Source organism: Accipiter gentilis, chromosome 17 (assembly GCF_929443795.1).
Source record: "Accipiter gentilis chromosome 17, bAccGen1.1, whole genome shotgun sequence".
Taxonomy (NCBI): domain Eukaryota; kingdom Metazoa; phylum Chordata; class Aves; order Accipitriformes; family Accipitridae; genus Astur; species Astur gentilis.
Window position 1 is genome coordinate 30,123,064 of NC_064896.1, and position 26,913 is coordinate 30,149,976.

General features: G+C 48.0%; 2 protein-coding genes across 5 annotated transcripts; one reads left to right on the forward strand and one right to left on the reverse strand.

Moving 5' to 3' along the window:
• The first annotated feature begins 260 nt into the window (after positions 1-260).
• On the forward strand, positions 261-8,981 carry GCHFR (GTP cyclohydrolase I feedback regulator). Its single transcript, XM_049821391.1, has 3 exons — positions 261-337; positions 3,477-3,571; positions 8,063-8,981. Exons 1-3 carry the CDS (start codon positions 302-304, stop codon positions 8,184-8,186), a joined length of 255 nt encoding a protein of 84 aa, XP_049677348.1. The 5' UTR covers positions 261-301; the 3' UTR covers positions 8,187-8,981.
• Positions 8,982-9,090: 109 nt separating this feature from the next.
• On the reverse strand, positions 9,091-26,517 carry DNAJC17 (DnaJ heat shock protein family (Hsp40) member C17). Of its 4 annotated transcripts, XR_007508596.1 has the most exons (12): positions 26,419-26,517; positions 24,200-24,269; positions 22,941-22,999; positions 21,624-21,711; positions 21,153-21,235; positions 20,593-20,689; positions 18,882-18,931; positions 18,274-18,351; positions 17,495-17,575; positions 16,584-16,712; positions 12,417-12,724; positions 11,933-12,012 (listed from the first exon to the last, which is right to left on the reverse strand). XR_007508596.1 is itself a non-coding variant. In XM_049821384.1 (11 exons), exons 1-11 carry the CDS (start codon positions 26,494-26,496, stop codon positions 9,330-9,332), a joined length of 936 nt encoding a protein of 311 aa, XP_049677341.1. In that variant the 5' UTR covers positions 26,497-26,517; the 3' UTR covers positions 9,091-9,329. The 4 variants fall into 4 exon arrangements, 3 of the variants coding, with proteins under 3 accessions (XP_049677341.1, XP_049677342.1, XP_049677343.1); XM_049821384.1 differs by lacking the exons at positions 11,933-12,012; positions 12,417-12,724 and adding an exon at positions 9,091-9,452; XM_049821385.1 differs by lacking the exon at positions 12,417-12,724 and having other exon boundaries at positions 11,284-12,012.
• Between the last annotated feature and the right edge of the window lie 396 nt (positions 26,518-26,913).

Consider the following 26,913-nt stretch of genomic DNA (forward strand, 5'->3'; position numbering starts at 1 on the left):
CCGGCGGTGCCCCCCCCGGGGCCGCCCCCCCCCCCCCCCCCCGCCGGGCCAGGGCTGCGTTGCCCCGCGGGGCCGCTCCACGAGTCGGGCCCAAACACCCCCCCCCGGGGGCCCTCGAAGGCTCTGGGGCTTCACCCGAGCCCCGCATCCCCCCCCCCCCCCCCGCTCCCCACACCCGCCGGGGCGGCCGGGCCCCCCCTTGCCGGGGGCGGCGGGGCGGGACGCTGGGGCCGCCCCCGGGCACGGCCCCCGCCCCTTCCCTTCCCCCGGGCCCGGCGGCGGCGGCGGCGGCGGCGGCAGGATGCCGTACCTCCTCATCAGCACCCAGATCCGCATGGTGAGTCCGCCCCGCCGCTGCCCCCCGCCACCCGACGGGGACGGGGGGGTCTTGGGGGGTGGCGGCCGCCCCCGGGCCGGGCAGGGACCGACGTGAGCGGCGGGACCCCCCCCCCCCCCCCCCCGGGTTGCAGCGGGCACCGCTGGCTCCGGCCGCCCTTGCTGCTCCCCCGGGCTGGGGAGGGACGGGACGGGGGGACACGAGGGGGTGGAGGGGGGGGGGGGGCTCCGGGGGTGACACCCCACAGGTTTGGGGGACACCCCCCCCCCCCCCCCGTCACGGCCACGGCGCGAGCTGTCCGGCGTGACCGCGCCGTGCAGAGCCCCACTCGCACCTCCCGTCGCCCCGTCCCGTCCGCCCTGGCCGGGGCGGCGGGTGTCGGGGCGGAGGAGAGGGGTGGGGTGCCCGTACCCCTGCTCCTTCCCCCCCCGAAACCGCCCCCCTCTTGAACAGCAAGGAACGCCACCGGGGAGACTTGTAGGGTCCCCTGAACGTCAAAGCGGGAGATCTCTGGCCACGTGCCCTCGCTCTGGGTTTTCCCTCTTCCCCAAACAGCCGCTTCAGGGTGGAAAATGCCGCCGTAGCCAAAGGGAAGGGCACTGCGGGCAGCGGGGTTGTTGAGCAGCGGCCCGGATCTCTGGCCCAGACCTGGGCTGAGCGCAGAGCCCGTTATTCTCATTTAAAGCCATAAAGGAAACGTTACTTCCTAACGATTGCAGCATCTGCAGTCCGCAGAGCAGTTGCTGCCGACCCACCGTCAGCTGGTGCGTCCTGCCAGGACCGCAGGAGCAGATAGCCACGCATTTGTCTGGGGTTTTCTCCTTTTCTCAGCACAAAGGGGAACTACGCATCTGAAAGTCAAAATAGGGTGATGTGGTTTTGCGATAGGAAGGGGGCAATGGTGAAAAAAGCAAATGGACAAGCCGGCAGGAGTTTGGTGAAAGGTGCTGCTGCCGTCGCTGAAGATGTCCCGTTAGGCACGCATCTCAAACCAAGCGAGCAGTGAATTGAGGATGAGGACGTGTGGGGATGCTGTGGCACCGAAGCATCTACTGGCCCCGATCCTTGGCATCGTACAAGTCGATTGAGTGATCATGGACTGAGCTACAGAAAGCACCACAGGCTTGGGGTTGCTAGCACTTTAGGGGGAGGCATGCAGCAGGGCGGACTAGGTTAGCGTAGCTTAGCCTGTTTCCCCTCTGCAGACTTTGGAAACTCTGCTCTTTAGCAGGGCAAAGCAAACATTTCTGACCTGAAACCTGGCATCGAGCCGCGGCTGGAAACAGCCTGGCCTGGCCTAGCAGGGGGTGATAGACTTTGCTGCTTTTTCCTGGCAGCGGTCGGGGCAGGGACGAGTCGCTCCCTCCCACGGCACGTCTGCCGTGGGGTTCACAGTGCCGGGCTGCGGGCAGGAGGGCTCCGTGGGCAGCGGCGAGCAGAGAAGGCTCTTCCTCTGCTTCAGTTTCTGTCTTTTCCAGCGCTCCAGGCAGCTGAGCGTGCCTGCGTGTTTGCACAGCTCGCTAAAATGTTTGATTAGTGGCGCTGCTTAAGTGCTTCTAATTGGGATCTGATTGAGGCTCATGATGGACGCGCAGTTTGCTCGTGCCCGTTTGTAGATGGATGCTGTCAGGGAGGGATTTCACCCTCTCTGCTGCATTCAGTCCTCACCCACCCGCTCTCCCCAGACCAGCTCTCTCAGCTCTCCCAGCCAACTAGAAATTCTCCGCTTTCTCTGCCGTCAGACTGTCCGGCCGCTTCGTTGCGAAACTCACCGTGGGTCAAAGCGCACGGCTTCCCGTCCTGCTGCCCCAGGACCAGGGGGTTCACGCCACGGTGTAACGTGGAGCGTGCAGCCCGCCAACCTCCGTGTGCAACCTCTGTTTGAGGCTCAGGGCCCCTTGTCCTGCTCCTGGGCTTTGCTTTCTCCACGGGGTGATAGAGAAGAGAGCCGTCAGCAAGGCTCTGGCTGATACTTAAAATATTTCTTGAGGTCACTGAGGGTTGAGCGGCCCTTTGTGCATTACAAAGTGATAATAATGGTGTGACGTAGGTTTGCCAGTGAATGGGGGACATCCCTCAGAAGAAGAGTTTTCACCTGCAAACTTTTCCTAAGTAGCATGGGGGAGATTTAAAAGGAAACAATTGCGGCACCTATCAAAATCAGTCAAATGCTGCTATTTTCAGGAGTAGCCTGGAAGGTGCAGGGGTGGGTTTTGGAGCACGGAGGGTCTTAGCAGCCCCATCAGTGCTGAGCAAGGAGGGGTGGGTTGTGGGTCCCACGACGGACGTGTGCGCGGTGTCTCCGCCACTCACCGGCCCTCGTAGCTCTGGATAGTGTTCCGGGCTGTGTTTCCCTGCTCTTCCAGCCTTGGTGTTGCAGGGCGGCTGGATGCTGCCCTCCCCGGCTGCTCCCCGGCTGTGCTGGCGCTGGGCTGGGAGCGGGTGATCGTCACGGAGGTCACATTGGCGCTGTCATTATCTCCTGTGCCCTTGTACTTAGTTCTGGAAAACCTCCAGCCCAGGAATATCTCATAAAATAACACTTTTGGAGCGCCGTACAGAAATGTCCCCGTCCCCCCCATATGACGTGTGGGAAGTCCACCTGATGGCTCTGGTGGCGAGATGACTCACGTCTCTGCCTTCCCCCAGCTCCTCCGGTCTCTTGTCGCTTCCAAGGGAGCGTGACTGTCCCCCGCCATCCCATGGGTGCTCATCTGCCCCAATCCCTCTGTGCTGCCTTCTCACCCCGATGTTCTCACCCTTCCCAGTTAGCAGAGCCATTTCCAAAAGCTGTCTTTCTACCAGGACAGGCAAATGGTCCCTAACTGGCCCGGGGATGCTCATTTCATGGTAAAACACACAGATTGCCCGTTCTGCGCGATGAGGCTGGGAGTAGCGCCTCGTTGCTGTCCTACAGACTTCCCAGTGGAGGATCCCGGAGGAGCGGAGCCACCGCGAGCTCAGGCGGCAGGTGGTCCTCCAGGAGCAAAGCCGCCGAGGTCCTCTCCTGGGACGGGCAGGTGGCTCACAGTAATTCCCTTCCCAGTAAAGCTCTTACTGGAGCTGTGCTGGGGAGCGGGGAGGGGGGCTGGCTGTGCTGCAGCCCTTTGCTCACCTGCTCTGCTGCCTTTCCCTGCAGGAGGTTGGCCCCACCATGGTGGGAGATGAACACTCGGATCCCAGCCTGATGAGCTTCCTGGGGGCCACGAAGAGGAACATGCTGGGAAACCACTTGTAAGTCCTTCTCTGCGACATTTCAGGCACTCCCCTCTCCTTATTTTCCCAAGAAAATCTGGAACATTTTCACTCCTTATATTCACCGTGGCACCTTCCAGCTGCACATTTAATCCTGGGACTAGTTTGACGCTGAAAGGGCACGCACGTGTCCTTGCCCCTGCCTGTTAATGCTCACCCGAGGAAACGCTGGCTGATATTTCATTAAGTTCTTTCTTTTTCCTTGCTCTGACCCCATTTTAGCCCTGACCCACCTCCCCGCCTCTCCTTACCCCTTATATGCTGGGGATGCTTCTAGTTGTTACCTGACGCATGCCCTAGCTGAAAAAAAAAAACCGGCACAGGGAGCATTTGAATTGTTCTGCGTAACTTTACCTGCCTTCACCCCACCCTTAATCCTGAAAGACAAACCTCCCCTGTCTTATTATCGTTTCCAGCCCTGAGGTGCTCAGAAGCAAACGGTGCCCATCCCAGCCTTGCTCTGGCTGTGGCCTTTTTTGGTGCCAAGCCACCTCAGATGCTTGTCCGCAGTCTGTCCCATCCCGTCCCACTCTCTAGTGCAGCTTGAGGTTTCTTCCCATTACCGAGCATCCGAGCCGGCCCCCCTTGATGGCTCCTGAAGCTTTTCCTTGGTCTGCTGAGCCCCAGGGTTGGAGCTGCTCCCCATCGTGTGTGTCCCCCCCCCCGACTCCAACCCATTAGCCTGCGTGTTCCCAAGCCGTATGTATTTGACGCTTCTCCACGTCCCCGTCTCTCTCTCTGCCCACGCTAAGTTTGACACCAGCCTTCATCAAAGCGCAACTTGGAGATGTTACCAGCATGTTCATTACATCTTGGCCCATTTTTTTCCCCACTTGATATCTCACTTCTTGTTTTTCTCTGGGAAAAAAAAAAACCAACACAAAGCAAAACAAAACCCCAAATGCAAATTAAAACAACAGAGAGGAGCGGTTAGATTTCTGCTCAGCTTGCCCACTCGTGCCGTGGTGCAGAGGAGGAGTAGGAGGAGAACCAGTCATTAAACAGAAGGGGCCTCTCGGTCCCAGCATGTTCTCAAACTTCCATCGGCGGAGCTGGGAAAACCCACCTACTCGGTACTGGCCTGGCAAACATTGAGGTCTGGGTCCTCAACTCCTGCAGCGTTAAAAACCTGAATGGGGTGGGAGATTTTAAAGACAGAGGAGATAAAACAAAATACTGAAGGCCCACCATTAAAGAGAAACCCTTCCAGGTGCAAACTCAGGCCAGTGCCGTCTCCCCGCACCTGCAGGAAGGCTGGTTGCGGACCCCTCTCGTCACTCGTCTCCCTGCCGAGCAGCCCTGGGTGGGTTTGCTGGGCTGGGTCAGCTCCGCGCTGCTATTCCCAACCCTGTGGGTGGCCAGGAGATTGGCAGCAAGGTCAGCTTCGTGCTGCTGCCTGCCAAGCGAGCCCGGGAGCAGGCAGGGAGTTACGCAAGGAGAGAAGGGAGACCCGAGGGGGGAGAAAAAGAGGAGGCTTCAAGGAGGAAGAAGTGCAGCTGGCTCCTGAGAGACAGGGGCAAGGATCCCTCGGATTCGGGTGGAAAAGAAAGGCAAAGAAAGATAAAATGCCTCTGTGGTGTCTGCCCCAGCAGCCAGGGAGGAGATGCGGCGTTGGAAGGAACCGGAGTGCCACATTCTGCTTGTTCGGGAGAAGGGTTCTGCGCTTTCTATGGGATCTCCCTGGTGGGTTCACCACCTTCCTTCCCTGCCTGCGGCCTGGAGCATTTTGAGCTCCCTCTTGCCCCACCTGCGTCTTGGTACGGCTTGTGTTATACCTGGGGTAACTCCACTGTGTCCCCACGGCACGTCTTCCCCGTTTGCGCTTGAACAACAGGGGGTGGAGAAAATAACCCGGCTGGAATGTGGCTGCTCACGCCCCGAGAGGCACGGCAGCATGCCAGCGGGGTGAGCTCTGGCCGCCTCTCTGCCAAAAATCCCAACCAGGGATGACAGCTCCCATGTTTGCACCGCGGCCAAGCAGGATTTTCCATCCACCTGACTGCAAGGCTTCACTAGCAGTAAGCCCGGCTATAAGATGCGGCAAATCTTGCCCTTCCTGTAGCACCGTGGGCCCCAAAACTTTAAACATGACCTTGGAGGGAGCCTGAAAGAAAAGGTCTAAGCAGTATGGACCTGCTGGGGCACTGTAATATACAGCTGAAGTACTTAATTACCTCTAATAAGGGAGAGCGCTGATCCTGTTACGCAGCTCTGCGCTAGCTACTGCAAATGGCACATCATTAAGCTCAATCAGCTGCCGGCGCAGGCACGCACTGTCGCTCCCCTATCTGATCTGCGGAGGCAGAACCCGGGGGGCATCTGGGCTTTAGCAAGGGGAGAGCTGGGCTCTGCCCCAGCCTGCGCTGGGTCAAAAGCCTGACCCTTAGCTGCTGCAGAAAAAGGGGATTCTTCTGGGTCCCCCCAGGTGGACAGGCATGCATGGATGACTGCTGGGCACCGTCCACGGCATCTCCTGTAATTATAAAGGCTATCGGCACTGTTCGGTCTTAAAACGAAATCCGATGCCTGTCCGTCAAATTCTGGGATTCGAGGTCTGAGGCACCTGCTAATACTTTAACTTAGCTGTTCCCCAAGGCACAGCCAAACCCTATCCTCGAGGAAGCCAAAAGGACAGCTGGGCAGGTATCACCAGGAGGTTGTCTGCTCCATCACTAAAAAGAGCTGCGTGTGGAGGACGCTTCTGCCCCAGCTCCATCCCATCCCCAGGCACACTCACTCATCTGGATGCTCTGGTTTTGGCACATCTGGGAGGCAGGGCAGCCAGGGTCACGTTCTTAACGATGTGCAAATGCAGAAGTCCTCTCCAATCTGGGGTGACTTTTCTGTTCCCTGCTGGCATTTAGCTGGGAGGAAAGGCTTTGCAAATGTTGCCAGCCATTCTGTCCTGATTCAGACCATGCACATGGAGACGGTGGCATGTTTGATACGCACTGTGTGCAGTCTTTTGTTTCATTCAGTATGGACTTGTGTTTGAAGCCCTGGGCAACTCAGCTTTCCTTCTGCTTTTAGCTCAGCCACTCAGGTTTTTAGGTTCCTACAAATAACAAACAATCCCTGCCTCAGCTCCTTCCTCTGCATAATGGGAATAATATTTACCAACTCCAACATGTGAATCTGAAGGGTATGTGGCAAGCCTCTTAGAGAAAGCATTAAGTTCAAAGACACTTATAATAATACATATTATCTTTACACCACATCTATAATTATAGCAAAGTATAGTCTGTCTTGAGAAACTGAGAAAAAGCTTTCACATCTTGGTGTTATTTCATGCTTTAAAAGCACTCACTACTCCATTAATGTTTTGCAATCTTAGCAAGACCAACTTTGGAAATGCTTTTGGGTCTTTTTTTATTGCTATTAGTATGAAAATGAGGAGAGTTTTTGTTAAGGTGCCCAAACGAGATCACCAACGATCCTGTAGCCCATCATTACCAGCTTATCTGGCACAGTGAGTCATCTAAGAGCTAAACTATTATGAAGCTTATTCCATCTGCTTGAATAAATACTGCATCCAAAAAGACTGCATTAAAGGAACAGAAAGGCTGCCAAATCCAGCACTGAAGGTTATACTTGCCGTTTCAGCTCTGCTACTTCCCCACCTAATTCAGCCCATTTTGTGTCTGTACTGTGCTACTCTTCCACTCTGCAGTCACTGTCTATTTTCTTTACGGTAGGAGCAGTCTCACAGCCCTAAAGTCTTCTGCAGAGAAGCAGCCTCAGGGATCAGGCAGAGGGACAGACAGCTTCTGCTCCAAATGCACAGAGCCAGCAGAAACCACAGAGGAATAAAAACTGGACAGAGATCCCCAGTGTCAGTTCCTAGACATCCACAGCGTGCAACTGCTCTGAACAGCCGGGGTAGAGAGGAGCTTGTGCTCCACCTTATTTGGCAGCTCTGTTGAGGACTGATGACTTCTGGTTTTTCAAAAGCTTAATACTTTTGAATGGCCGAAGGCAGCATTTTTTTCCAATTCCCAAATTTCAAGCACAGGCTCTCAAAAACACCCCTTCTACAGACATGCTCTGACACAGGCAAAAAACATTGTTTTTTTCATTCCTTAGGAACACCTAAATCATTCTTCCCTGCTTTGCAGAGATTATCCTCTTTTTCCACGAATTCCCTGCTGTGAATACTTGGGAACCCCCTCTGCTGGTTTCAGCCCAGTTAACCGAGCAGCACGTGGCTTCGGACAACCGGTCCCCAAACCACGTTTCCATTTAACATAACCCTTTCATTTTGGACAGGCTTTCTCCTTGGTTTGGTAGCTGTGGGTTTTGGCCTTCCCCATCTGGTTAACCAAGACATTGCATCACACAGTTGGTATGCCGATGTGGTCATTGCTATGTCTTGTATCAGTTTAGTAGTGAGGCAGAGTCATTTCCACAAGGAAATTCTTGTCTCTTCCTTCTCCACCTCATTTTATTTCTTCTCCCCTTTCCTCCTTGCAGCTGGGAGTACTACGTGAACGATGCACCACGGATAGTCTTGAACAAGCTGGAGAGCTGTGGTTACCGGGTGGTGAGCATGACAGGCGTGGGCCAGACACTGGTGTGGTGCCTCCACAAGGAATAGTGAGGAAGACTGCTGCGTTCCTCCCAGACACTATCCTGCTGGGGATCATCTTGCACAGGAGTGACAGCAAACATTTTCCCCTTAATTCCTTTCTGTCCCAGACTCCAGGCACTCGGGCATGGGGGGAGGAGCGGTGTAGAGGCAGAACTTGACCCAATGGAAACTTGCCACCCCTGCCATTTCACAAGACTGGGGGGAGGAAGGTATGCCCAGTCCAGAGGAAATCACGCACAGAGAACAGATGGCTCCATCTCTGCATTCATCTGAATGGCAGTCTGGCAAATACCATCTTTTTACATTTTAATCATCTCCTATTTAACATGCATTGGCGGAAGCTCAAATAACAGACTTGTCTGGCTGTTCTTCAGGGCCGCCCCAGAGAGGTACATGCTGAGCTGTGAGAGTTCAGGGCATGCCTTCCTCCCAGGCCTTGGTGGGTAGGGAGGGGAGGCCAAGCATGGATGGCATACTATCTCATCCCTGACACACAAGCAGGAACTGCTAAACCTGCACAGTGCTCCTTGAGAATCCCTTCAGTCGGCAGCAAGGCCGATTTCTCTCCCCCATGGGATTGTGGTTAGCAGCATCATCAGACTTTCAGCCCCAAGAGCGCCATTCAAGTGTAACACAGTGTTCCTGAAACAGCCTTAGAGCAGCACAGAAAGGTCTTGTGAACATTTCGGGTATAGGCTCTGTAATCTTAACAGCAGCAGTTGCAATGCTGGGTTGTTTGGGAGTGTGTATTTATCAATCCTGCCATAGGGGTAACACCAATAAAACATTTCTCTAAAGAGACCAATGTCTTTCTGTGAGTTGTTTTAAACAGTTGTTGCCAAAGCCTCCTGAACAAGCTTTCAGGAGCTAAAAAAAGCTCCAAGGTTTGGTTTTCTGGCAGCACCTATCACACCACATCCTCTAGGACTGGGCAGCTGCTCCGAGTACACAGACTGACAGGTCAATACACTTAGTCTGAAGCTTATGCAGCCATTTTTTTATCCTCACTCTAGAAAGGGATAAAGGCTGCCATCACCGAGAACTTGTATTCCTACAACAGTTTTAAAAAAGGAGGTTTATTGACTTAAATTAAGAAACAGCTTTGGAAATGAAGAACGATGAGGTGGGGAGAATCCATACTCTCTCATGCTAGGTGTGAGACTCCTCCTCTTCTTCCCGCTTGAGCTGTTCAATAAGCTGCTGCCTCTCTGCTGCTTGGCGCATCCGCATCATCACCAGGCTCTCATAATCCCGTTCTGATACCACTGACACCTAGGAGGGGAAAACAAAGGCAACCTGTCAAGGACAGTATATATCCCAGCCCCCTTCTCCATATATCACACTCACAACACGCTCATTTGAGTCAGGAAGGTGGTTCACAGTGGTATGACCTCAGAGAAATCAGGTAAGGTGCGAAAGCTGCCTGGCCTACAGAAAATAGCCTGCTTCATAAGTGTTGCATAAGTGTTGCTGATGAGAGAGTGGGACAGACAGGGAGCATGAATTACCCTCTTGCTGCTGGAGCTACTCCCTGTTCACAATGATGTTGGATGGGGAAACATGGCTTGCCTCGCTGTGGCTGGTTATTTTATATGACAGACTTGCTCTGCAAGTACAACACTGGTGCACTTTGTGCACCAAAGTCCAGTATACACTTCATCCGTTACAAAGGCTAATGCCATTAAAAAAATAAAATAAAAAAAAAAAAACAACAAACCTTTCTGTGGTTCAGTCGTGGAAGCAACTGCAGAAAGAAAACGACCAGGTGTGTTCCCAAACCTGACACAAGACTGTTTTAGTTCTCAAAAGCTCTTGGAGCCTTTCTGCTGTGCGTGGTAGCAACTGTCACATCGACTAAGTTGATTGCAGACTCTACCTAATAAATGTAGGCAGCAGATGACAGCTGCTATCGCAGAGCAAAGTGGTGGTTTTGGCACTCTGCTTTCAAAAGCCATTTAACATCAGTAGGTGGCCTTACTATTTCGAATGTATTCAAAGCACTGCAGTGCTTGGAAACATCCATCTCATTTGCTTGACAGTTCAGGTAGAAACAAAAGCATCTTGACATAAGGTGAATGAAAAAAAAAAGTCTCATGTTCATTTTTCTAGGAACTAGATTTAGTTGTGATTTAAGGACATCTTAAATAGAAAATAGAAGGGATGAAAAGGCAATAGAATAGCTAAGTAAGATTCTGCATGAAAATGGGGCAAGTGCAAATTTGTTATCATGTGCCAGCAAAGTGGTTCTTCCAGCTGCAAGGACAAAATAGAAGCCCACAATAGATGAGAAACTTAGACTGGGAAATTAAAGAGACTAATATGTCATAATTGGTATGTTAGGAGCCGCATGAATGAAATAACCTTTCAGTACTGCACAGCACAGATTTTCACTTATGTGAGAAAGCACCAGATTGTATCACCCTTCAGTGGCAGAACTAGGCTTCTTCAAAGTTCCTGTCCACTAACCACAGATACTTACTGTCATTTGCTTGGCTGAATGAAATAGTCTACATGCGACTCATGCAGATGAATCACCCATACAAACCTGAATCGCTACCTCACACTCTGGATTTAAATTTAACAGACAAGAGATTATTTCCAACCTCATTTGGGAGCCCTGCTGATACACCAAGCCATCAGAAGTGGCAGAAGGGAGAGCACCAAGAGAAGAAACAGCCCGATTCAAGGTGGGCTACAAGTCAGTATTCACATTGACAGTTCTCAAGCAATCTGGATGCCTCTAAGGGAGCTTGCTTTCTCCTCAGGCAGAGTGTGGGCTGATGCTCTGCCACTCCACACACCTACTTCCTGCAATCCTGGCAATTACCAATAGTGTAAAACCCAGTTTCTGACGTGGCTGACTCAGCAAGGGCTTGGCTCAAAACAAATACGTACGCACAAGGAACTGCAGCCTGGGAAGCAGTTACAGGAGGCACATGAAGAGAAGGAGGCATTGTGGATTTTTAGCATTTCGGGTCCAACCTGGCTGAACCGTCCCAGGACTTGCTTCTTCCAACATCCCAGCATACTGGTGTACGTGGTGGTCACAGTTCTCCGAGTGCTTCAGCAGTTTCTTCTCTCCGCCTGTTGGACTCAGGTGCTGCTCTGACACAGCGTAAGTCTATTTTGCATTCAATTTTCCTAACGTTTGTCTTTTACATCTGCGTTTTGTTGCTTTTTAGAATTCCATTTGACCGTATTTCTTTGGTTTCCTTCAGTGTGACTGAGTCACCATCTCTCTTCCTAACCACCCACTGAGATTTTTATACTGTGCCCTTCACCATGAAGGTGGCTGGTTACCATGGTACCAAAGTGCCCTTCTGTTCTAGATGCTAGATTAAATCTGTTCTCATGGTGACTGTGTGCCTTTGCTGTTCTTCATCAGCTTGTTTCTGCAGCACAGATTTGAGAAGCTCAGACGTCGCCATTCCTTCTCCACTGAGTAAGGAGACTCCTTAATATCTAAGACAGGGCAATTGCTCCTTAACACAGGGACATAGTGTGAAGTTTGCATTTCCTGCAATACCAGCCTCTCTGTTTTCCTCCCAGCTACAGGAACAGGGAAGGAAGAGGTTGTTCCTGTTGTGCGACTTGCTGCTGATCCTGCGACTTAAGTCCAACACCTGACTGTGAAGAGTCAGCAGTCTCCTTCTTGTTGCCTTTCATCAGCATGGATACTTGGCGGAGAGGGTCCATTAAGTCCACAACGTTCTTCAGACGTTTCTCACTCAGGAGACACAAAAAGCTGGGCAACCAAGTCATCATCTTGAATCAGAACAGCCACACTCTGGACAGTGATGGACAGTGCCAGAAGAGGGAATGCTTGAGGGATCTGAAGGACAAGTCTGATTACCTGTCATGTCAGAGTGAGCAAAACCTAGCCAAGGCACAAGCACCTCCCAAGCCTCCCCGGCTGTACCTGGACAGTTCTAGCTGCCCTAACATCATAGATCACACAGATTCTCACTCTGACATCTCTTTTTCTGGTGCTACTCATCAATACCACAAAGCTACTCAAACTCAATTCCACAAGGACCAGGCTACAGACTGCGGGACCTCAGAGACAGGTTCCCAGAATGGTACCACTCTTTCTGACCTGTCTGATCCCTTCCTGTCCTTCAAAGTGGATTTGGGGCTATCACTTCTTGAGGATGTTCTGCAGACCCTCAGGAAACAGAATCCAAGAGATTACGCCATTTGAAGGTATTTATCATTTAACATATCACATTTACTTACTGCTGCTGCCAGTTTCTCTAGTCCTAGCAGGAGGAAGGATACTGCAGCATTCCTGTTGTGTGTGGCCTGTTTTGTTGTTCTCACCTAACCCACCACAGACTGTCCTTGTCCTTGTCAAGGAGTCCTTTGGAGCAGAGCTCACAGGCTCTGTGCTCAGATGAGAGCAATGTCTCTGCTGGAACCTCGTGGGCAAGTTTCCATTCTCCACACTGGGAATTTCCCACTCTTGACTGTGCATCTCCTCCTCCTCATGGAAGAATGGCATTGCATGGCAAAAGACTTGTTATTTTGGGGATGTGACTGTGATACTGCAGAGCATGGACAGAAAGGGATATGGCATACGTCATTTGTGGATAAGCAGGGAGCTTGCAAGGAGGCTGTGGCATTGCCTCTCAAAGCCATAGCTATGGCAAGGGTCAAGAGACAGAAACTGGTGTTTCTTCTCCCATGATGTTTGGATGTGAAAAATGAAAGCCCCCCCCCCCCTTTTTTTTTTCCTTGTGGGTTTCTTTTCCCCCAACTCAAGTGCAGTTGGCACTCCCAGCCTGGAAACAGGTAAGCATCCATATAGTCCTGAAATACAAGCAACAGCAATTTATCCTACTAGCAGAAGACATTTCTCTAGATACTGCTGCCTGAAGCATGCACTGATCTATCAGCTGTACAGATATGGAAGAATAAATGTATCTGTGACTGGAAACGTCTTGTTGCCTCATTTCATTGGTAGCAAGCCAGAAAAAGCCCAGGCACCAAGAGCACAGATCCCTCATCTGTAGTGATCAAGATCCATCCTCTCTAGCACTTCAGGTTTTTATGAGGGTGGGGAAGCAGTGTGGCTCTGCTTTTCTGGGCTGGGAGAAGGCTAGAGCTGCTGGTACTTTACCTTTCCCTGAGGAGACTGCACACAGTTCAGGTCAAGACCCAGCGTGGGAATGAACAGTTCTTTACCCTGTGAACTGGACAGGGGGAAGGGCTCTGCCAGGCTGAGAACATTTTAGGCAGTATCAGGGCAAACTATTAAAAGGACACTGCAGAAACTACTGGGTCACCAATTCTTACCTTTTTCATAGCTAGATTAGATACTAGGGTTCTTTTTTTAAAAGAAAAAACAAACAAAAAACCAAAAAAAAACCCTCCACGCACCCAGATAAGCACAAGCTTTGGAAGCCGGCTACAGCAAAGTGCACAGAGACATTTCAGAGAAGGCACAGACAGCTTTCAACCTACTTAGATTCACATCAGGCTGTAAAGTCAGATAATATAAAACAAACTCTACGAAACCTCAAAGGAGCTTAGGAAAGATGCAGGAGTGCCAGACAAAAGGCTTTTCTCAGCACTTTAATGTGGCTGAATGAATGGCCCAAAATGAATGAGGAGCACTGGCAGGGAGATCCCACTACTAAAGGTGCAAGGAAGACCTTCCCAGAAGCGAGTACTTTATGCTGTTGTCGTGGCAAAAATATGTTCTTCATAGCTTTGTACAGCTGTTGTGTGCTTTGAACCATTCAGAGCTGCAGCAATCAAATAGTCGTTGCTCTAAAATAGCCTAGAGTAACACTGGCCAATCCATAGCATAACTCACCTGTTTGGCTTCAGCAGCTCTCCAGGAACTGCTGGACAACATGCACCCAAGAAAACAAGCCAACCAAAACTGTGGAGGCAAGTATCTTGCAACTTACTGCCTCCTCACAACACAACTTTTGAACAATCAGCCTTGCTTTCACCTGGGCACTGCTTCCAAAGTTCCCCTGGTGTAAGTAGTGCATAACTGTCCTTTATTTGAAGACTCTGGTGCACAGCTCCTGGCTGACTAACCCAGGCAGGGAGCAGACACAGCTCTGAAGCGGGTGAGTAGTGAGCGTGTTGCCATGAGAACGCTGCAGGTCTTCGGCTGTTTTCTGAAGCAGAGCAGGGAAGGAGCTGCATTTGCAGAGCAGGAGCAAACGGGGGTGGATTCAGACTAAAATAGGAGCAACCCAGAGGGAGCAGCAAATAGGAAGTGAGAGCAGCTTAAATCAAAATGAGGTTAGTGCAGCTTGAAAGCAAGAATGTGGACCCTGATGGCTGGGAAGCCAGACTGGGTATGAAAGGATGAGGCAAGGAGTAGGTTGTGGCAGTGGTAAAAGATATCTGAAAAGACCTAATATTGTCTAGTCTAGAGTTGAAGAGCTGAGGACAAAGAGGATAAGTCAACTAGAAGCACTACAGCCAAGAGAAGCTATTATCAAATTACAGATTTTGGAAGCATCCTAATGGAAGCAGCAGGAGGATTTGGGGAGGGTCTGGAGTAGGAAGTAGGAAAAGCAGGAACCAGAGCAGCCTGGAGATCTTAGCCTGGACAGCAACATTGCAAGTAACCAAAGAAATTGCAGCTGCTCACACATAAAAGCAGTAGAAAAAGACAGACAAGCATCAGTAGTGCAACTCTTGGGAAAGGATGCAAGTCACTGGCCATAACTCCTCACCATTTTGAGATCTAATATGGGTTTGATGAGGCTGTGTTGGACAGAAGTGAGTCACTACCTCCACACAGCATGAACACCATTTGCTGCTTTAGCCTGCTCTCCCTTGCTGCTCCACTAAGCTAATCCTTCACAGCAGGCAGACGCTGCAGTTCCACACTAACAAGCTTTGGTCGTGGAAACAAGCCAAGATAAACTCAGTCAAAACTCAGTGAAAAGCCTGGCCAAGCTTTTGAACCCAGAGAGGCAAGAATCCACACCAAGCTCCAATTGCACCAGCAACCCCCTTAGGTATGAATGAGCCAGTTCTCATTCTCTACTAGCGAGATACTCAAATAAGCTGGACTGGATTCTGCTTTTTTCCCCATTTACCTTCTAACACTCTGGCCACCTCTGTGAATCTGCTGCATCTGCAGGACTCTCACTGGTTCTACATTGTGCATGGAGATCTGTCTGGCGCCTGGGCTATGATGTTATAACTGCCTTTGCCTGAGATTTCTGGGAAACTATGCTTCTCAGACTGTCCAGACAAAGAACATGCATCCCAAGTGAAAACATACAACCCTAAACAAAACTAGGATAACAACAAGGCATTTTGATGTATAAATGCATCTACTATAAAGTAGTTAACAAAAAGTCAGGAGAGTGGATGTCCTGAACAATCTCACAAGCTGCTAAAATATTTAGGTAGTGAACACACACAGGGCTGATCAAGACACAGACTAAGGGGACCTGTAGAGCATGAGGCAGGAGTCCTCTCAGCAATTACATCTTTTTGATCTTTATACCACACGGAATGAGGAGAGGGGAATATGTGTCACATGAAGTTTGAACTGGAACTCAAATAAGCAGCAAAGGAATTACTAACTAGATCAGAAGACATGATAAATTCTGTGCTACAGAGCAAAGTGTAATGTAACGTGCTTCAAAAGAAGTGGATACATCTCCACTGCAGAGAGCCAACAATTTGCTGCAGCATGGCCTCAGGTTGGTTTCTATGTTTTAACCACTAGATGTTATTGCCTTCCATGTGTTTTGTGACTGGAATACATTTGTTATACAAGACCAACAGCTTCAGAGGGATTATTTGGTGAAATAAACAGGAAGCAGCTAAGAGTTAACAAACACCTTGCGCTCAAAGTAACCATACCAGTAAAGAGGACCCAAACCAGACAATAAGGTCTCTACAAGGATATTTAAGTTGATATTGCCTTCTCTTCCCTCCTGCAGACCCTAAAAATATAGGTTTCCTTTCAGCACTGAAATTTCATCCTCTTGTGAATGCAGTGAGTAACCAAGCCTCTCAAAGAAACCTTCTAGGAGACCCACTTCAACCAGCTATCAGCCAGAAGATTCCCACAGTCAAAGTATATTAGAAAAAATTCCAGAAGAATGGCATTAGAGGCTTTGGGCTAAGCAAGGAACATCCTTATTTTTCACTTGGAAGAGAGAGAGTCAGACTGTGTGAAGATCCAGTCATCCAAATAGCTTGTGTTCTCAGTGTGCTGCTACTCAGGCAAAAGATCCTTTAAAAAAAGCCACTGCTTCAGCATGAAAAGGCTCATCAGAAAGCCAAGCCTTTCATTAAGAACTCCTTTTCAGCTCTGCTGGGAATCAACATATCTTACCACAAATGCAAGGCACACTGTTAAATTTAGGTTGCTATAGAAACAGATTTAAATAACAGCAGCCTATGTCTCCTTACCTGTGAAGTCCTTGGCTGACTAGTGCTGTCAGAAAGGACAGTGCTGGGATTGTTCCGGGGCTGGCCCTCCAGCCAGGAAATCTTTAGAGGGTTATTTATCAGGCCAACTTCATTCTTCACAGCCATCTCCTAACAATGAAAATATTCTTCCATCACCATCTGAATTTCAGACCCCACTCCCTCACAGGTCACTAACAATCATAAGAGTTCTTCCATCTCAGCCTGGCATCACGGCCAAGTAGAGCACAAACAATGAAGATTTCACAGCTGCCCTACATAAGAAGCACCCTTTAAAGTCCACATCTGCATTAAGCATAGATAGAACATATCAGTGCCAGTACTTTTGATAAACAGATCACAGACAATTCTGGTGGGTTTTTTGATTATTTGGATATATGAGTGAAAGAACAGGTGACAAGGAATAGACACTCTTGTACAGGATAACTTTACGTTGATGGAACTACTAAAATTAAGGGTAACTGATGACTTCTGTTTCCACAGCCACATGAATTATTATAACTCATAGTGAGTCAAGAGATTTTGATTTATTTTAAACTTCAAATGCCCGATATAACCTCTAAAACTCATTAAGCCCATTTCTACAATGGGTAACTCACCTTCAGTGAGAGCTGATCAAATAGCTCAGTGCCTGCGTTTTAAAGCGGTGTCTCTTTCCTCAGCCTTTTACATGCACAGCCTGCTTGTTTATGTGCATGATCTGCTCTGGGTTTATGCCTCCAGCTTTGTCACTCCTTTCATACATCTGTACCTTTAGACTCTCATTACCCTTCTCCACTGCCTTAATGACAAGGCAGTGTCTCTAGGCCGCCAGTTTGCTAACCCTTCTCTTCTGCAACACCCCTTCTTGCCCACCCTCCATTACACACATCTGGGGTCTCCGCCAGACTTACAGCAGCCTTAACTGTAGCAAATTCCACGACTGCGCTCCCGGTCTTCCTACTTGAGATCAACAAATTAAGCACATCACCATACTGTTAAGACAGAGAAAGAAAGAAAAGTTAATTACAGACCCAGAAGAGATGTCAAGTGTATTTATGGAACAAATGCAAAGAGAAAACGTGTTTTCACAGACATGAGGCTTGAGCCGTCACCCTTTGTCTTGCATCATGATTTCACTGATCCCAACCTGTCATAATTTCTGTCCCTCCGGGAAATAATTCTGGGGAGGCATGCAGCTACACACTTTGCTTCCAGCAAGCCGCAGTGCAAAAGGGCTGCTTAGCTCAGTCAGAGCTACAGGAGATATTTGCATGAAGGGAAAATAAAGATCACATGCTGGGATTAATCAGACCAAAGGCTTGTCTATTCCTGTCTCTGAACTTCCCACAGCAGCTAATGTACAGTGTTTTAAGTGAAGGCAAAAGTGCACAATAACCACACAGCCAGACTAACTTTTATGCAGGGTGTGAACCATTCAGTGGGAAGAGTTTGCAGTTGCTCTGTTTCAGCAGGAGTCCCTGCTGGGAGTGAGACAGAGGTGCTAGCTGGGGAACAGTTCAGAGCTAATGGATCATGCTGATGATCTCTGAAAATTGCATGAGAAAGCTGGACAACAGAGGAGAAAATAAGCCACTCCAGTTTATATGTAACTTTGCAGAGTTTACTATCCTTTCTTATACCATTGAGAGAAGAGGAAGATCAAGTAGTAGCAAAGAGTGTCAGACAGGACCTTTTGCAGGATCTGCAACAGAACATCTTTTGAGTACCCTCCTCTTGTCTCATCTTCTTTCCTGCATTTCCATTTTAGCTGGGAAATAAACATGACAAGTTAATTTTGTCCATTTGAACACATTTTGCCATACTCAATGCAGCTCCTGCCACCTGCACATTAATTAAATTTGCTATTTACAGTTACACTCCCAGAATTCCCAAGACAGTGATCTCAACACCAGAATGTGCAAAGGGAACAAATTATTTGGGGAACAGGGAGAAACATTGCTCACTGGAATAAAAAAAAAAAATCATACTTGAAAGCATACTAATGGCTATCTGAGGGTAATAAGCAGCTGTTTCCCTGTGCTTAAAGCAGAGAAAACTCAATTTCAGGCTCAAAAATCTAGACCAGACAGTAGAGAACAGAGTGAGGGAGGAAGAGTATTTTAAAGGCAATGACAGGAGCTGTTCATGTGCATGATGCACTTTATATAGTGGCACTTCACCTCCACTGTACAGAGGGACAAGCCAGCTCAGCAGAGTTGAAGTGTCCCTTCTGTCTTACAAAGGTGCATAATGTTCTATCAGTTTTCACCAAAACCCAGCTTTATAAGGATGTCTTACTTTGAGTTTAGGAGTTATTTTGCCTTCTGCTCCATTTCTTTCTTGCTTGCCTAAAGAAAGAAAAAAAAAAAAGATGGAAAGGACATGGGTGCAAACTCCTCAGCTAAAGGGCATTTAGCACAAAATTCACCCTGAGAATGTACATATGGCAATAGCAAACACTTCTGGATTTCTACTAAACCATTTCAGCCCCAAAAGTCTTGTGCAACACTATTATCAGGAACTGTAGTACAGACTGGATATTGGATGTCAGCATTTTTCCCTTCTATGATGCCCAGACTTGCCACAATCAAGGCTAGAAACAGCTAAGCAAAAATACAAGCAGGGGATCTGTTAGATTCCGCAACATTTTTCCCTGCAAGAGAGTTGTGCTGGTGAAAACAAGTGTGGAAAAAATTAAGGGTAGACAAGAAACAGGATACCATAGCCTAAGAATTTAGCCTGGCCTTGCAACTAAATACTTTATAATAGTGTGCTCTCATAGCAAGGATCTCGGAGTACTTTACACTAAGCAAATGCTCAACATCGTCCCCAATTCCCGATATGTGAAATTAAATTAAGAAAGGCTAGGGTGGGCTGAATGACTGACAGTCATACAGAAAACCCCTGGTGACCCCAAAAAGAGTTTCTGCATCTGGACCTCTGGTGGTGGTGGTTTTGTTTGTTGGTCCCCGCCCCCCCCCCCCCCCATTAGATCAATATTTTTCCTGTGAGAAAGCAACAGATCTTATACTATAGCCTCTGCCAGAATGAAAGGAGTAGGAAGTAAGAGATAATAAAATCTTCCCATTGAACTGAAAACCTGAACAGCACTCTACCTAATTTTGAAACAAAGAACAGAACTGTCTGAAATATAAAACTGTATTTTAAGCCCACACAGATACACAATATTTGAAAAGGCAATTCACTATAGAAATGTGTGAATACGAGTGAGGTTCAGGAATACCAAAGGATGAGATTCTGGGATTCTGGAAAAATCTCATCGCCTCCTATATGAAGGAGACAAATTACAGCTACTGAACAGCCCACAAGAATTAGAGGGAGACAACTTAAAATATGATAACTACCTATTGCATTGCAGCACAGAATGCAGATGTTTTTCAGTTCAGTATGTTGCTCATTTCCTGAAATATTTGTTGCTGGTCTTTGTACAAACCTGGGATGAAGACTGTGTATGCCCAAGCAACATGAGAATCAAGTTCCAGAAAGTAAAGCCTCAGCAACCATAGACTAAACAAAACTTTGTTCTCCACACTGAGTCTCTTTTGGGTGGTAAGTACTGAGAACTTTCAAGGGGATACAGAAGTAGTAACCCAATGACAACTATTATTTTTTGCAAACTCAAGTCATTCCCTGTTTAGAGTCTGCAACACTGACTGCTTTAATTGTGACAGATAACCAGGACTTTAGGCTCTCTCCAGCATAACTGTGGGGTTCCACGTCAGACCATCCAGATTCAATGCTTTAGAATATTTATTGAAAAGAAGCAGCAACAATGTGCTAAAGAAGAGCATGCCACATATAAGATAGCAACACCACAGAAATACTAGTCTTTTGACTTTATCCGTGAAAAAGGTGCTAAGTAGGATCCTATATATGGCAACGTGACCAAGTCAGAAGGCTGCATCTGTATGTGAGCTCTGTCTACAGAAGTGTTGGAGTCCCACATGCATGTAGTTTGGCTCAGGGCTCCAATCTCATCTGTTCTCACCTTGGATGTGCTGCTCTCTTTCAAGCCGGATCTGTTCTTGAATGAGTCTCTGCTGCTCCTCAAGCTGACGGGAGCCTTCTTCACGTAGGCGTATTATCTACAGCAGAGGTAAGACAGCACAGATATCTGAGGGCACAGTTCCATGGTTGGTTCATGCCAGCTAAAGACTGCCAAGGAGAGCTTTTGTCGTATACCCATCTCCTGAGGCAACCCTCCTGCTAGTTCCCCTGTGACAGCTCCAGCGCTCATAAAAATGGACCCCTCATGTTCCTAGTGACACAGTCCCTTATCAGCCAGCATACAACCAATTAGCTGTTATTGTCTGCTATGCAAAAGGAAAAGGGCAGACAAAAAATAAAATCCTGAGACTAACTCATTTGCCAGACCGCTACAAGACCCCATCTACATGCCTCTCTTTCATAGAGCCCATTAATCCAAAAGGCTGAAGGACTGCCATACATAGATTTGCTGCATCTCATCACATGGTTTTCATTATGACTGTAAAGTCCTTCAGCAGTTCTTCTCAAAAGAAGCAGAGAAATCTAAGAATTTATCATTACTTCTTGTTCTAATGATCTCGTTATCCTGATCTCCTCCTCTTCACTCTCACGAGTCTGGGCTTCTCGTTCTCTGGCTTCAAGATCTGCAGAGAAAGAAACAAAATTAAAACAATCCAAAGAGAATTTTCACTGCTGACCAAAGGTGGATGGAAAGATCACAAACTTGGCTACGCCTACACCAATTTCAAAGTAGAGTCCCAAGAGCTCTGCTACCTCTCCTCTGCCCAGGCACATCAACGTATCAGCAGTCTTAACAGTCAAAGCCCCTAATTCCTTCCCAGAGTAGGACCATCCCCAGCTATGACTGTGGGAGATTTCAGATGGCTACTCTATTGTACTGGGCATAAAGAAACCACAGCCATCACAAACGGGCAGCAGATTAATCAATGGTGAATTCCAGCAGTAGAAGAAACAAACACCCAGCTAATGAAGACTTCAAGCCAAGAGAAAACAAAGTTTTGATTTCATTACCAAGCTTTACTTTCTTTCGCTTCTCATCAAGTTTTTGTGTCCTCTCTGCAGCTTGCTTCTTAGCCTTTCTCACTTTGTCATATGCCGCCTGTCAAAGAACCGACACAATAGTGCAAAACTATGTAAAGCGGAAGAGATAACATGGAAAGCAGTGAATAAAGGCAAGATCAGATATTGAAACACTGTAAGCAGACGTAAAGCATTTTCTGCTTCTTGCTAGCATTCCACCTAAGAGTTGGAAGTTAACACAAATATCATGAAAGAACTCACTTATTAATTGGGGTGAACTGGCACTTTCACTGGCACCTGTTTAAAACAGTTGATAATGTGTTCATCAACCTACACAGAACCTTTCTGTATTAGGTAAAGCATAGACCAGCACAAATGCTCAAATATTACTTGTAGAATAGTTGTACAGGAAAGCACTGGTCTTGATTTATAAACTAGAAAAGCTAATATTTTTTACTTCCTGCATAGGAAGGGTTTGCTAAACACTTTTTCCTTTTCAAAATGTAGAAGCCAGAAAGTTCTTGGATGCCAAAAGCTTAACTGCCCCTTGGAGGGGAGATTACAAGCTTTGCCAATGTTTGAAAAGAGGAGAGTTATTTCATGGTTTTAAATCTTATAATCTGAAACTTTAACATGCCTTCTCTCCTGAGTTTATCCGGATAGAGTTACTTACTCATTTTTATTTTGTTTTTATTCTTTCCCTTCACATGTCCAGATTACTTTCAGGCCTTGAGCAGTAGGCACTCAGACACTTCCTGACAGCAAGAAAAGAGTCCAAGCTACATCTGGCAGCCTGCAAAGCTCTTGCAGCAAAAGGACAGAGATCGTGACTGTGATTCAGCTTTTCTGTTTACAAGTCTCTTGTGCCCCATGGAAAGAAAGGCTTTGAGCCTTAGCAATCACATCTAGATATTACTTATTTGTCAGACCTTGATTTCAAGGGAACTGCAAATGCACCGCTGTCACGGGAATTTAATGCATCCCTGAATCAGTGATAGTTATAATTTATTTTTTTTAAGTGGGATATGCCCCAGTCTAACACATTATTAAAGACAGTATCTCACTCATGCAGCAAATGGACAGAGCTACACCCAGCACAGAAAAAGAACACTTGTCCAAGTTCTTATCTGGCACCCACTACTTGATCTCACAGAGAACTACAGGGAATAACAGAGGAGACTTGCATTCATGAAGTCACAATCAAAGAGAGCAGGACAGACAGTAAGAGAGTTTCCAATACTTCTCCAGCATGCTTGCAGAAAGTAACACCACACAATCCCAACATCACCAACTGGTGGGCATCCTTACCCTTGCTGCTGCATCTGTTAGCACGGCTAAGGCCTGAGACAGCTGGTGGAAGACTTCCGCTGGGAATTAGAAGAAAAAAGGGTAAGATGCAGAAAACCATGCTAGTGGCCTGGAGATGCACCAGAAAAGACAATCCCTTATGGAAGAGACCTGCAGAACATCAGAAAGAAGAATAATCTTTCCAAAGCATTCATAAGCCAACCTATAGCCAGGACCACCTCAACTTAAAGAACGACATTTGTTACATAAACTTCAGTGTGAATTAAGAAACAAAAACTGGGACCATTTCACTTTAACAGAAATCGTGAAAAGATGAATTCAACAGAACCCCTCTACAGAAATGTACTACTCAACCTGCAGTCAGCCCGAAATATACTGTTACAAATAAATTCTCCGTTTCATATCAACAGCTTTTCAGCCCAAGATTCAAACTTTGCATTTTACATCAACATTGCTGACCCTCTTCTTGGAAGGTTACACATATAAGCCGGAGGCCTCCCCACACACTTCAAATCACTTCTCAGCCTTCTGCAGATATCAAAGCCCCTGGCTTTCCTCTCACTGCTGCTAAAAATCTTTTTTTTCTGATGGAAAAATTCTCTGTACTACAGTTATAAGTTTTCAATCTATAAGACTGTAGCCCATCAAACTGGAAAATGCAAGATACAGAAAGATGTTTATTTTGAGGTGTCCTGATGAACAGCATCCTTCTAGTTACCACTGCTGTTCACTGCTACCAATAGCTACAAAACCCAAAACCAGAGTAGCTGTAGAAGCCAGACCTTGCTAACAGTTTAGGTATACTCAGTCCCACACGGTCAGGGCCTTGTCTCTAACAGACAGAAATGGGCATCGCCCATAGATAATATGATTTATAAGCTTGCTATTTAAGTTTTGACTGTGAGGTATGAATTGAAATAGCAACCAGCCAGTTAACACTGGGGACAGCATGGCCAAAGGTCTGAGATTCAAGTACCACGTGGGAAGATTGAGAGTGCAAATATAATTTCAGCACTGACTTAACACTGATGTTTCTAAAAATCAACATGTACGCATTCAACTTCAAAAACCAGAGCTCTCTAATAGTTATGAAGATAATTCTTAGTCCTGCCTGTGTATAATTTCACATGACATATACCCAGGCATTCCCATAATTACATGCAAAGACAGACGTGAAGTTAAGCAGAGCCACTTCGAGGAATACGCACATGTGAAAACAAACATGAAGAGTTGTCTGTGTCCACACAGCCCCATCTCACCTGCTCTGGGATCATCTGGGTTCTTATCTGGGTGACAAGTCAGGGCCTTCTGCCGGTATGCTTTCTTAACCTGCAAGAGCCAGAATTGATATTTACTGGTTGATGCTGTTTAGCCTGTGTTGAGAAAAGCAACTTGGGAAAAAACCAAAACAAAACACTGCAGAAAAAAAAAATATCACTATTCAGAGTGTTTCTTTTGTTATTTTTGTTCGTTTTGCTCAACTTAAACCACACCTCCCTGTCATAAGTAGAAGGCTGTGGCTGAACCAGCATTCATTTGCATAACTAGATGTCCCCCAGGCCTGACAGAAAATAAAGACACTTTCTGGAGTGCCAATAGCTCCATTACCCCCTCCTATCAAAAGGTAAAGCAGCCTACTGTAATAGCAACAGACCTCCAAAAAGCTCAGTTTTCAACCTCAGCACAGTGACCTGTCCTTTTTAATCACACTGTACCACAAGGATAAGCATTTAAGCCCAGGACACTTAGTAGGCAGGCAGCCATATTTTGAATGGGTCTAAGCTTTTCAGAGCCAGAAGTTTTACTTCTGGGTGCACTGTATTACAGCAGTCAAACCTCACGATCATCAAAGCCGAGTCTGGTTCACCGAGGCAGTTTTCTAGCCAGAGGGATACTGTATTCTTCGCAGCTGTAACTTTGGGACAGAGAAAGTACCATTTACTGTGCCACACCTGAGTTTGGCAAGGTGAATAATTTTTGACCAAAGGTTGTTTAATCTCATCTACACTTCAAAGAAAGACTGACAACTTTCTGAGCTAAGTCACTTTTAACAATCTGAGCTCCCTTTGTCAAGGACGCATCTGCATGCAAGAAAGGAAAGGAAGAAAAGCTGCTCCATTCCGCTGCCAAGCAGTCCTCTGTGGAAAACGAGCAGAGTAAGCGGTGGCCCAGCACCACCTGGTGGACACAGCTCTTGGAAAGGAAGTGTGCAGCGCATCCTCACAGGCCTAATCCTACCTCCTGCCTAAGCAAGGCTCCAGTTAAGAGAGAGGTAAGCCTCCTCCCTGTGCATCAGGCACAACTATTGCAATAACCATTCTACGTGGAAAGTTCAGATAAGGCTTCTCTAAGCAGTGAGGTTAAATTACTTTGACAGCCCTGCTCCCCTTTGTTCATCTCTTTTGGCCATGCTGCTCTGCATACAAAGGGTCTTTGCATTGGTTCAAGTCTTTTACATCAAGGATTAGCACTCTAAATTACACTTATCACTTTTTAAGTTGCACCATCACATCCAAGTCGCAATTTTATCAACCTTTTCCCCCAGTGACTAGCTCAGCAGGTCACCTCAGCTGAGGTCACCTGAAGTCTTTCATCTCATTCATCGCATTACATTTGGCTTGTTCCCCCGCTTTGTGCTTCATACACATTGAATTTCCAGGCAGCCTCAGACACAATTGCTGGTTACACCCAGGCTGTAGCTTCCAACTTTTACCCTATTGTACTGCTACTGCTCTTTACTGCTAAAGAAAAAAAAACAACAACAAAAAAAAAACACACCCAAAAGAAAGCCTAAGGAGCAAAATGAAAGTTTGCCTTTCAAGTTTAGCTTTGTTCAGTTACTAATGGTTTTACTCAGAGCCCTACTTCCCTTGAAAAGGTCACTTTCCCAGCTCAGTTACTCAAACCTCACATTCAGTGTTGACTTACCAATTAAATTAAAGAAAAAATGGAAAAGTTCAATTCCAAACCCACAAAGATAACAAGATGACTTACGGGAACCTACAGTGCCCAGACCCACCTCTAACAACTAGATTTTTGGTACACACAGTAGGAGCTCTCCTTCTGAAGGCACATAAGCAAACAAAGCAAGAGAAACATCGCTCGAGACAAATTTCGCAGTTCTCTCCAACTGATTTCATCCTCCTCCAAAGCCGGTCTCGACCCACAGGCTTCAGAGGAGGAAACGGAAGGGAAAGTTGAGTGCAGCAGAGCCAACACCAGAAAAAACCGGGCTCGCCCAGTGACTAACAGCTCCAGCCGACTACGCGGCAGCGCCCAGGGCAGCGGTATGACATTAAAACAGCGGCTGGAGCAATCGCTCAGCTAAACACCCGGAGAGCAGCAAACACAGCCCCACGTCCGAGCCGCCTTCTGACCTCGGCAACAGCCCCCGCTCCTGAGGGAAAGACCAGAGGGGGCCCCGGTCCGAGCCGCCCCCCCGCAACCCCATGAGGGTTCCCGGCCCGCGGACCCTGACCTCCTTCTCCGACGCCTTCTCGCCGACCCCCAACAAGCCGTAGAGGTCCAGCTGCAGCAGATCCTTATCAACCGCCATCTCGGCGCTGACCGCCTTCCCCTCCCTCCCACGCTCCGCGCCGCCCGCCGGGAAATGGAGTCTCCTCTCACCGCCGTACCCCATCCCGCCCTGGCAGCTTGACTACATATACCAGGATGCAACGCGCTGCCCAACGCGGCGGCCGCTCCCAGCGGGCCCAGCGGAGCGCGATGCTTGCTGGGGGTTGTAGTTTTCTGACGGCGGCTGCAAGCGGGCCCGGGCGGCCGAGGGACTACAACTCCCGTCGGGCTTTGCGCCGCCGTAGCTGAGGGTTGGGAGGGTGGCGGCGGGTTTCGTTCGCCGCAGCGTTAGGGGGTTCTTGTCGAGATCACCATAACAATGCACCATAACAATGCACCGGCCTCGTGGGGAGAGGCGAGTGTCCCTCGGGCAGCCATTTCCTGAGGAGGCAGCTCG